The sequence below is a fragment of the Anolis sagrei genome, chromosome 6, assembly GCF_037176765.1.
Source record: "Anolis sagrei isolate rAnoSag1 chromosome 6, rAnoSag1.mat, whole genome shotgun sequence".
Taxonomy (NCBI): Eukaryota; Metazoa; Chordata; class Lepidosauria; order Squamata; family Dactyloidae; genus Anolis; species Anolis sagrei.
The window spans coordinates 7089218-7101559 of NC_090026.1; the positions used below are offsets into that span (position 1 = coordinate 7089218).

At 44.2% G+C, this 12342-nt stretch overlaps 1 protein-coding gene across 1 annotated transcript in view; it reads right to left on the minus strand.

The window, feature by feature from the left end:
• LOC132777575 (polyunsaturated fatty acid lipoxygenase ALOX15B-like) overlaps positions 1–12342 on the minus strand; it is a 39889-nt gene that overhangs the window by 12475 nt on the left and 15072 nt on the right. The window contains exons 5-10 of the mRNA XM_060779934.2: positions 9409–9613; positions 7822–7906; positions 5795–5917; positions 3071–3174; positions 1302–1474; positions 277–420 (exon numbers count right to left, since the gene is read on the minus strand). Of these exons, the coding sequence (XP_060635917.2) occupies positions 277–420; positions 1302–1474; positions 3071–3174; positions 5795–5917; positions 7822–7906; positions 9409–9613 (834 nt within the window). The remainder of the gene's footprint in view (positions 1–276; positions 421–1301; positions 1475–3070; positions 3175–5794; positions 5918–7821; positions 7907–9408; positions 9614–12342) is intronic.

The window sequence follows — 12342 nt, forward strand, 5'->3', positions numbered from 1 at the left end:
CAAAATGCAAAAACCTGATGTACTCTGAAGGTGCATCTACAGTGTAGAATGAATGTAGTTTGAAACCACTTTGACCGCCATGCTCAATGCTGTATTATCCTAGGAGTAGCAGTCTTGCAAGGTCTTTAGCCTTCTTTGCCAAACTACAGATCTCAGGATTCAATACAATTGAGCTTTGGCAGTTAAAGTGGGTTCAAACTGCATTAATGATGCAGTGTAGATGCACCTTGAGATGCAAGAATGGAGCAAAAGGTGTGTTTCTAACCCTTTATTTACCTGGATTGCAATGGGGATGAGGTCCCTGGTTGGCGTCTGGTAGAAGAGACAGAGAGGAATGGCCAAATACTGCCGCTCGCCTTCAATAATGTTGGTTGGGATGCCTTGCAGGATCTCATAATCCACAATGAAGATGTTCCCCTTCTTTACAAGTCAGAAAGAAGAAAACAATGAGGACTAGTAGCATGACCAGCTATAAATGGGAGTTTTTTTGGTGGCTGCGTAGATGTCACCATATGAAGAGTGGGACAACCACTTGGGAATAGCTGGATTCTGGGAGTTGTTATCCAAAATTAAATAATTAGTCCCAACTTTGGCTTGGATCGGTGTGCTGTTTAGTTGGGAATAGTGGGAGTTGGGTTTCTACATCAGTAGAATCGTGAATCCACCCCGGGTTTTAGTCCAAACATTAAAGAAGCATCCTTGAGTGCATCTACACTGTAGAATTAATGCAGTGTTGAAGCCACTTAAGCTGCCATGGCTCAATGCTATGGAATTCTGGGAATTGTAGTTTTACAAGATCTTTAGCCTTCTCTGGTGCCTCATCAAACTACAGATCCCAGGATTATGCAGCACTAAGCCATGGAAGTAAAAGTGGAGCCTAACTGGATATCTACACTCCAGATGCACTCTAAATATAAAAGTATTCAACTACCTGCCAAAGGCATCAATTATAGCACATAGTCTCTTTAAAGTTCAGACTAAAATCTGGAACGGATCCATCCTCAAACAACCCATCTCATGTGGAGCATCTGCACTGTAGAATGAATACAGTTTGACACTACTTAGACTGCCCTGGATCAACACTATGACATCCTGGGAACTGTAATTTGATGAGGCACCAGCTTTATTTGGCAGAGAAGACTAAGAACCTAGTAAAACTACAGCTCCCAGGTCTCCATAGCATTAGCCATGGCAGTTTGAGTGGCACCAAATTGCATTCATTCTGCAGTGTAGATGCACCCATAGAGGTACAAAAAAAAAACTAGTTCAAAAGGGAAAGGAAAAGATGGAAGACAAGTTACCTGCACTTCTTCCTGGAGAGTTGTAGACTCCGCAAGGGACCCAGCAACCATTTCCTGGGTGACAGGAAAATTGGATGGGATCTCTGTGCATTTCTCAATGACCACGGGGTTGACACCATTCAGATACTGGTAGCCAAAGAAAGTATCTTCCTCCCAGTGTTCAGCAACATATTCTAGAGAGAGAAGACATACCATTTATCTTGAGAGTTGTAGTTTCACTGCCTCACTGAACTACAACTCCCAGGGTCCCATAACATTGGGCCATGGCAGTTCAAGTGGGTTCAAACTGCATTAAGTCTACCATTTAGACTAGGCACAGGCAAACTTTCTAACTTGGGGGCCATGTGTTAGCACTCCCTGTGAGGAGGACTGGCTGCCCAGTGAAGGAAGGAAGGAGGAAAAAGAGAGAAGGAAGGAAGGATGGAAGGAGAAAGACGGAGAGAGGGAAGGAGGAAGGAAAGAGGGAGGGAAGGAAAGACAAAAGGGAAGGAAGAAATGAAGAAGGATAGAAGAAAGGAAGGGAAGGACAAAGGAAAGAGAAAAGGAAAGAAAGGGGGAAGGAAGGAGAAAGAGGGAGGAAAGAGGGAAGGAAGGAAGGATGAAAGGGTGGAAGGGAAAGATGGAAGGAAAAAGGGAGGGGAGGGAGGGAAGGAGGAAGGAAAGAGAGAAGGAAGGAAAGACAAAAGGGAGGAAAGAATGAAAGTGTGGAAAGGAAGGATGGATGGAAAGAAGGGAGGAAAGGAGGAAAAGAGGAAGGAAAGGGAGAAGGAAGGAAAGACAAAAAGGAAGGAAGAAAGGAAGGAAGGATGAAACAGTGGAAAGGAAGGATGCAAGGAAGGGAAGGAGGAAGAAATAAAGAAGAAAGAAAAAAAGAGAAGCAACAAAGGATGAAGGATGGATGGATGGAAGGGATAAAGGAAAGAGAGAAGGAAAGAAAGACAAAGGGGAAGAAAGGAAGGAGAAAGAGGGAGGAAAGAAGGAAGGAAGGGAAGGAAGGAAGGGAAGGAAGGAAGGGAAGGATGGAAGGGAAGGGAAGGATGGAAGGAAAAAGGGAGAGAAGGGAGGGAAGGAAGGAGGAAGGAAAGAGAGAAGAAAGAAAGATGAAAGGGAGGGAAGGATGAAAGTGTGGAAGGGAGGGAGGGAGAGAAGAGAAAATGAAGGAAAGACGAAAGGGTGGAAGGAAAGGAGAAAGAGGAAGGGAAGGAGGAAGGAAAGAGAATGAAGAAAGGATAGGATGGTGAGAGAGGAGGGCCTGAGACAAGAGCCCAAATGGCCACAGCTGACCCCTGGGCCTAGGTTTGCCCATACCTGGTTTAGATGCTCCCTGAGTTGCAGAACCTGAGCAAAGCTATTCAAGACAGTGGTGCATCTACACAATGGAATTAATGCAGTTTAACACCACTTGGGCGCCTATGTCTCAATGCTCTAGAGTCCTGGGAGTTGCTGTTTGGTGAGGCACCAGCACTCTTGGCCAGAGAAGGCTACATTTTTGTAAAGCTACAACTCCCAATACTCCAGGGCATTGAGCCGTGGTTGTTAAAGTGGGTCAAAGTGCATTCATTCTACAATGTCGATGCGCCCTTCTACACTGCCATGTAATATCCAGATTATCTGCTTTGAACTGGATAATATATCAGGATGGACTCATATAATCCAGTTCAAAGCAGATAATGTTGATTATCTGCTTTGATCATCTGGACTATATAGCAGTGTAGATGCACCCTTAGTGTTTAGGCTTTCTGAAACAATACTTCCGCTTCTTCTGATACCTGAAACGGGCGTCTTGTTGAACCAGAAGATGTTCCGCATGTCTGACAGCTTCTTCCAAGACTCTGTGCGGTTCATGAATCCCTTTAATTTCAATTCCAATGTGCTAAAGACAAAAAAAGAAATCGATATTATACAACAAGTGTTGGAGCATGTAAAAATCAGTTGGTGAGTGTGTTAACTGAAAAATGCAAAGCATAAAACTAATTGGTTGGGCCATGCCAAGAAACTAGCTGAGACTGGGAGTTTTGGCAACAGTTACATGTTTAGGTTTTCTGTGCTGGAGCTTGCCAAGAAAGTTAGTAATTTTTGCTTCTTGGCTGCTGGAAGGAGATCTTTCCCATGGACACCAAAGGACCATTTGAATCTCTCTCAAAGGACACTGAGTCAATGCAACTGTTCTCATGACTGTATATATGTCGCTCTGCATAACAAAGAGTAAACACTTTATTTTTTACTGATCATCTGTGTGGCATATCTTTTCTCTAGCAAGACAGTGTGTGGATTGGTAAAGATGTGAACTATGCACGATTTTCATACCGCCACAATGGGCATATGGGATGTGTAGAGGTAAATATGCAATTCATACTTACAAAATAATTGCAAAGGAACAGAGGAACAGCTTCCCGAAATATGATCTGTTTTGGGAAGCTCTCTGGCTGTGGATGATGGAATATGCAATGTCATGGATCAATTTCTTTTGAGTCAAAGGAAGAGATCTTTGGGAGGAGCAGAGTTATGGGGACACAAAAGCCCTCCCAAAGGCGGCTGTGATGGCCAAGTGGTTAAGTTGTTTGACTTGAAATCTAGGAGTCCCTGTGCACATTCGAATCCTGCTCACAGTGCAAATCAAAGCTTATTTTGGGGGTGGGATCATGGTGAGGACTACCTGCCTTAGGGAGCAGTAGAACTAGAAACCCATGACTTGGATCCAATCTCTTTCTTTCTACCCAAAATCCTGTTGGAAATAGCAACCTCCACTAGCTATTTGTTATGCATATAATTCAGATTGCTTATTGTATTGTACGAGTGTGTATTGGTTTGCAGTTTTTACTCTTTGTTGTGGGAGGGACTGTGGACTATGTGATCAGATCTGGGCTTGTTCCACGCTCAGACTCCATTTAACATCTCAGACTCCACTGAACTTTCAGACTAGACAGAAACTCTACTAGACTCTCAGACAAGACAGATGCTTTGGACTTTGGATTGTTTATTATGAGAAAGATGGGCATATTGAGCATTTGTGCCAAGTTTGTTCCAGATCCATCATTGTTTGAGTCCACAGTGCTCTCTGGATGTAGGTGAACTACAACTCCAAAACTCAAGGTCAATGCCCACCAAACCCTTCCAGTATTTTCTGTTGGTCATGGGAGTTATATGTGCCAAGATTGGTTCAATTCAAGCATTGATGGAGTTCAGAATGCTCTTTGACTGTAGGTGAACTATACATCCCAGCAACTACAACTCCCAAATGACAAAATCAACCCCCCCTTCCAACCCCACCAGAATTCAAATTTGGGCATATCGGATATTTGTGCCAAATGTGGTCCAGTGAATGAAAATACACCCTGCGTATTGGATATTTACATGACGATTCATAACAGTAGCAAAATGACAGTTATGAAGTAGCAACGAAAATAGTTTTATGGTTGGGGGTCACCACAACATGAGGAACTGTATGAAGAGATTGCGGCATTGGGAAGGTTGAGAAACACTAATTTAAAAGTAAATATATTTTAAGGGAGAGTAGACTTTTTGAACAACTAAAAAACAATATTTCTGAAACTCTGCTATATATATGTGTGTGTGTGTGTGTGTGTTTTGTTGTTTGGTATATCTTTGTTCCTAACAGTTCAAAGAGATACCTAAATACATCCTAGATATTGTGTCCAATTCTGGGCACCACAATTCAAGAGAGATATTGACAAGCTGGAATGTGTCCAGAGGAGGGCGACTAAAATGATCAAGGGTCTGGAGAACAAGCCCTATGAGGAGCGGCTTAAGGAGCTGGGCATGTTTAGCCTGAAGAAGATAAGGCTGAGAGGAGATATGATAGCCATGTATAAATATGTGAGAGGAAGCCACAGGGAGGAGGGAGCAAGCTTGTTTTCTGCTTCCTTGCAGACTAGGACGTGGAACAATGGCTTCAAACTACAAGAGAAGAGATTCCATCTGAACATAAGGAAGAACTTCCTGACTGTGAGAGCCGTTCAGCAGTGGAACTCTCTGCCCCGGAGTGTGGTGGAGGCTCCTTCTTTGGAAGCTTTTAAACAGAGGCTGGATGGCCATCTGTCAGGGGTGATTTGAATGCAATATTCCTGCTTCTTGGCAGAATGGGGTTGGACTGGATGGCCCAGGAGGTCTCTTCCAACTCTTTGATTCTATGATTCTATCGGTTTAACAGCTGAGAAACCTAATTGCTTTACATGAATGCCATTTTCCCAAAAGGTTATGGCATCATTTTTCAAAAGGTTGCGACTTCTAACAAGGTCATGCCTTTCCAAAGATCATAAACTCTCCAAAATGCTATAGAGATTTCCATTTTCCAAAAATCTTTGGAGGTTTTTAAGCAGAGGGTGAGTGGCCATCTCTTGGGAATACTTTGATTGTGTTTTCCTGCCTGGCAGAAAGGGTGGACTGAATGACCCCTGGGGTCTTTCCCAACTTGGTGATGGTATGAATCGATAAGTTTACAACATAACGATGCTCTCCTCAATGTGACTCACGTGAGCTTGGACTTCAGCAGGAAGCCGCTGATTTTGGTGAAGTTGAACTTCGAGTTGGTGTCCATCTCTTCCAGGCTTTCCACCTCCAGGCACCGAGGCATCCCAGGAGCAAAGACATCCCACCTGTTTATTTATTTTTAAAAGCAAAGAGTAAGCTTTGAAGGTAAGTTTTACTCAAGCCCCAACTTTTTTTGCAGCAGCCTCCCCACTAGAAAAACCTATTGGGTTCATTGGTTGCATCAATGACTCTTAAACCTCACCATGAAGCTCCTTTAAATAATGTATTTTATTTAATTGGCTACAGAATGCAAGATTTAAAAACCTAAACGTTAGGACTCTTGATACTTAAGCTTAAGCTTAAGATCGTCTGGGGAGGTTCTGCTCTAGGTCCCACCCCCTTCACAGATGCGATTGGCGGGAACGAGACATGGGGCCTACTCAGCGGTGGCCCCTCAGCCATGGAACACCCTCCCTAGAGATGTCAGATCGGCACCCTCCCTCCTAACGTTTCGAAAAAGCATTAAAACCTGGCTTTTTGAGCAAGCATTTGCAAATGCAGTGTAACAGACTGATTTAGATCTACGGAACGATTGGAAAATGATTTTAGCAATGAGACACTGAGGACTTGTGTTTTATGGTTTTTATTGCTTTATTGCCTGAAGGCGCAGGTTCGCAGCTTGGGTGTGATCCTGGATTCATCGTTGAGCCTGGACCCCCAGGTTTCAGCGGTGACCAGGGGGGCATTTGCACAGCTCAGGCTCGTGCGCCAGCTGCGCCCGTACCTCGGGAAGTCTGACTTGGCCACGGTGGTACACGCTCTGGTCACATCCCGCCTTGACTACTGCAACGCTCTCTACATGGGGCTGCCCTTGAAGACGGCCCGGAAGCTCCAGCTAGTCCAGCGCGCGGCAGCCATGTTACTAACAGGAGCAGGACGCAGGGAGCATACAACGCCCTTGTTGTTCCAGCTCCACTGGCTGCCGATCTGCTACCGGGCCCAATTCAAGGTGCTGGTGTTGGCCTACAAAGCCCTAAACGGTTCAGGCCCAAAATACCTGTCTGACCGCATCTCGGCCTATGAGCCCACGAGGACTTTGAGATCGTCTGGAGAGGCCCTTCTCTCGATCCCGCCTGCCTCACAGGCACACCTGGCGGGGACGAGGGATAGGGCCTTCTCGGTGGTGGCCCCCCGGCTGTGGAACACCCTCCCTGTAGACATCAGACAGGCGCCCTCCCTGTAGACATTCCGCAAGAGACTAAAGACGTGGTTGTTTGAGAAGGCGTTTGACTAGGTGCTACAACAATTGGCAATGATGATTGGAACGGAACATGGATAACGAGACTGGATTGTGATTCTATGATGAGACGTCGCGAATGATTTAGTGTAATTGTATTATTGATAGTGATGTTGTTATTGTTGTTTGTGATATTGCCTATATTGTAATTTGTTTTTATATGTTGTACACCGCCGTGAGTTGCCCTAGGGCTGAGAACGGCGGTCTACAAGTGCAGTAAATAAATAAATAAATAAATACTACTTTTTATGGTCTATATTATATGTTAATGTTTTAAATTATATTTTATGTGTTGGTGACATTGATTTCCGATTTCCTTTGGGCTGAGAGAGGCGGTATATAAGTATGGTAAATAAATAAATAAGTAAATAAATGATTGAATTCTGGAAAGAAGTGAGCTATTGTTACGAAATCGGGAGAGCGACAGATAAAAAAACAATAAACCGTGTGTGTTAGGAAAGGTGCGGTTATTACAAAACCCTCGCATCCAAAACGGGCTGTTTTGTTCTGAATGCAGAGTGACAACTACCAAAAACACGCACACAAGAAAAAATGTAAAGTGGAATGCAAAGCAAACATCGTTTGCCAGGCTGTGTTTGCCAGCGAATGTTTACTTAGGAAAAACCCTGCCGATTTCTAGAGAAAGAAGGAAGGAAGGAGGCCAGGAAGAATGTGGGGGAAAAGGAGCGCCAGGAAGGTGTGCCTCTTGGAGTCCAGAGTCCCCTTCCCTACCTGTAAGCGTCCTGCCTTGATTTCAGCTCCTCTGACCGATGCTGGAGAAGTAGTGGACAGTCAGCATCATCGCAGATCAGTTTCGCTGCATGGAATGAAAACAATGGAAATATGCAGTTCTACATGTTTGCATGGAGATACACACACACACACACTGTTCATTTAGAGTTTTTTGTTTGTTTGTTTTTCATGTCAGGAGCGACCTGAGAAACTGCAAGTCGCTTCTGGTGTGAGAGAATTGGCCGTCTGCAAGGACGTTGCCCATGGGACACCTGGATGATTTGATGTTTTATTATCCTTGTGGGAGGCTTCTCTCATGTCCCCGCATGAGGAGCTGGAGTTGATAGGGGGAGCTCATCCGCCTCTCTCCGGATTTGAACCTTCAGTTCTGCCAGCACAGGGGTTTAACCCACTGCGCCACCGGGGGCTCCATTTTGAATTTTTGTTTGTTTGTTTTTCATGTCAGGAGCGACCTGAGAAACTGCAAATCGCTTCTGGTGTGAGAGAATTGGCCGTCTGCAAGGATGTTGCCCAGGGGACGCCTGGATGATTTGATATTTTATCATCCTTGTGGGAGGCTTCTCTCATCTCCCCGCATGAGGAGCTGGAGCTGATAGAGGGAGCTCATCTGCCTCTCCCCGGATTCAAACCTGCGACCTGTTGGTCTTCAGTCCTGCCGGCACAGGGATTTAACCCACAGCGCCACCAGGGGCTCCATGTTGTTTAATGATTGAAAGATGATTGTGTTTAATGATTGAAAGATAAAAAGTGTTTTCATAGAATCATAGAATCAAAGAGTTGGAAGAGACCTCATGGGCCATCCAGTCCAACCCCATTCTGCCAAGAAGCAGGAATATTGCTTTCAAAGCACCCCTGACAGATGGCCATCCAGTCTCTGTTTAAAAGCTTCCAAACAAGGAGCCTCCACCACACTCCAGGGCAGAGAGTTCCACTGCTGAACGGCTCTCACAGTCAGGAAGTTCTTCCTCATGTTCAGATGGAATCTCCTCTCTTGTAGTTTGAAGCCATTGTTCCGCGTCCTAGTCTCCAAGGAAGCAGAAAACAAGCTTGCTCCCTCCTCCCTGTGTCTTCCTCTCACATATTTATACATGGCTATCATATCCCCTCTCAGCCTTCTCTTCCTCAGGCTAAACATGCCCAGCTCCTTAAGCCGCTCCTCATAGGGCTTGTTCTCCAGACCCTTGATCATTTTAGTCACTCTCCTCTGGACACATTCCAGCTTGTCAATATCTCTCTTGAATTGTGGTGCCCAGAATTTTAATTATATTTTGACTTTTATACTATTTCAATGCATTTCCATTCTTTCAGTTCATATTTATTTTTAACTGCCTTGAGTCCTAATACCAAGAAAAAGGCAGGACTAAAATGGAATTTTAAAAATGCAAATAAACACATTCATTGCAAAATCCAAACCTCTTCTTCTCCAAAGCATTTCAGATAAGGGATCCTCAACCTGTATGGGCTTAGTTTAGGGGGAAAAAATTGTTTTCTTTCATCCAATGGGAAACTGTTTTTACACAACACCAGTTAGGAAAATGGAAAGCGGTGGGTTTGTTGGCTTCTCACCTGTCCCTTCCCTCAAGTCCAGGGTCCGGTACCCCTCCATCCATTGGTAGCATGGGAAATGGTAGGTCTCTCCTTGGGGCGTTGTGATCTGGACAAAACTGCAATACCAGCTGTCTTCGGGGAAAAAGAGGTAACGGTCTTTGTGGAGGCGGATCATCAAGAAGTCGCCCAGGTCTTGGTCGTTGGAGATGTCATACTCATCCACCTGCAAAAGAGAAAAGAAAGGGTCCATTTGGTTCTTGTGGGTTTTTTGGGGCTATAGGGCCATGTTCTAGAGGCATTTCTCCTGACGTTTCGCCTGCATCTATGGCAAGCATCCTCAGAGGTAGTGAGGACCTCACTACCTCTGAGGATGCTTGCCATAGATGCAGGCGAAACGTCAGGAGAAATGCCTCTAGAACATGGCCCTATAGCCCAAAAAAACCCACAAGAACCTAGTGATTCCAGCCATGAAAGCCTTCGACAATACAAAGGGTCCATTTGCTCTATCTTCAGGCTGGCACAAAGCAGCACCTGATGAATGGAGCCTTCTTCTCTGGAGGTTTTTAAGCAGAGGCTAGATGGCCATCTGTTGGGAGGGCTTTGATTGTGCCTTTCTATCTGGCACTGGGAGTCCCTTCCAACTCCATGATTTTCTGTGTTTTGATGTTTGATTTTATATTGCTGTGTTGTCTATTATATTGGTTTTTGCATTTTATGTATTTTATTTTTTGGTTTTGTTATGTTTTTGTGTAATACTGTGTTTATTGTATTGATGGGCGTGGCCTCATGTAAGTCGCCCCGAGTCACCCTGGGGGAGATGGAGTGGGGTATAAATAAATTACCATTATTATTATTATTGGGTTGTTGTAGGTTTTTTCGGGCCATATGGCCATGGTCTAGAGGCATTCTCTCCTGACATTTCGCCTGAATCTATGGCAAGCATCCTCAGAGGTAGTGAGGTCTGTTGGAACTAGGAAAAAGGGTTTATATATCTGTGGAATGACCAGGGTGGGACAAAGGACTCTTGTCTGTTGGAGCTAGGTGTGAATGTTTCAACTGACCACCTTGATTAGCATTTGATTGCCTGGCAGTGCCTGGAGCAAACTTTTGTTGAGAGGTGATTAGATGTCCTTGTTTGTTTCCTCTCTGCTGTTGTGCTGTCGTAATTTTAGAGTTTGTCCAAGCATGTGGACAATTTCAACAGAAAGGAGGAAACCATGAAAATGAACAAAATCTGGCTACCAGTATTAAAAAACTCTAAAATTACAACAGCAAAACAACAGAGGGGAAACAAACAAGGACATCTAATCACCTCTCAACATAAGTTTGCTCTAGGCACTGTCAGGCCATTATTTGCTAATCAAGGTGGTCAGTTGAAACATTCACACCTAGCTCCAGCAGACAAGAGTCCTTTGTCCCAATCTGGTCATTCCACAGATATATAAACCCTTTTTCCTAGTTCCAACAGACCTCATTACCTCTGAGGATGCTTGCCATAGATGCAGGCGAAACATCAGAAGAGAATGCCTCTAGCCCGAAAAAAACTACAACAACCCAGTGATTCCGGCCATGGAAGCCTTCGACAATCCTTATTATTATTATTATTATTATTATTATTATTATTATTATTATTATTATATAGATTTCAACCTGTCAGACAGGAATCCAAATGAAAAATCGGCATACTGTGGATAATAGAAAGCCAATCGGTCTAAATCAATATTTCTCAACCCAAGGGTCGGGACCCCTAAGTGGGGTTGCCAAAGACCATCGGAAAACACTATGTATTGTCATACTACTCGTGGTGATCCCATTGTCCTTCAGAGGGTTTTCTTAAGCAAGGGATACTCGAAGGTAGTTTTGCCAGCCCATTCCTCCAAAATATAGTCAACAGCTCCAAGTATTTGTTGACAGTGTTGGGAAGGTCCTTCTATTTTGGACTCCCATTGCTGGGGGGTGGGGGGAATCTGGGAGTGACAGTCCAAAAGGATACTTTCCCTCATGTTCTATAATTCCATGCCTGCAGCACTTGGGAGAAAGGAACAAAGGTTAGATGTTGTGTGCTTGTTTGCCTTCACAATACCTTCATGTTGGTAACCCCGTGGATTTTAGAGTTTGAATGGGCAAGAAATAATGAGTAGCAGTTAGCCAGTTCCATCCTGTGAAACAAAACCAAAAGCAACCACTATTGATTGATAGTGTCCCATCCAAGTACTAACCAGGCCTGGCCCTGCTTACTTTCCAGGATCAGATGAAATTTGGTGCCTTTTAAGGCATTTAGATCATTTAGATTCCAAATGCCACGATCTTATGTTGTGGTGATCCGCAACCATAAAATTATATTTTGGTTGGTATGAATCATAATGTAAATACCTGATATGCAGGATGTATTTTCATTCACTGGACCAAATTTGGCACAAATACCCAATATGCCCAAATTTGAATACTGGTGGGGTCTGGGAGTTGTAGTTGCTGGGATTTATAGTTCACCTACAATCAAAGACCATTCTGACCTCCACCAATGATGGAATTGAACCAAACATGGCACACAGAACTCCCATGACTAACAGAAAATACGGGAAGGGTTTGGTGGGCATTGATCTTGGGTTTTGGAGTTGTAGTTCACCTACATCCAGAAAGCACCTTGGACTCAAACAATGATGGATCTGGACCAAACTTGGCATAAATACTCAATATGCCCAAATGTAAACACTGGTGGAGTTTGGGGAAAATAGACTTGGCATTCAGGAACTGCAGTTGGTGGGATCTATAGTTCACCTACAATCAAAGAGTCTTCTGAAACCCACCAATGATAGAATCGGGCCAAACTTCCCACACAGAACCCCTATGACCAACAGAAAATACGGGAAGGGTTTGGTGGGCATTGATCTTGGGTTTTGGAGTTGTAGTTCACCTACATCCAGAGAGCACCTTGGACTCAAACAGTGATGG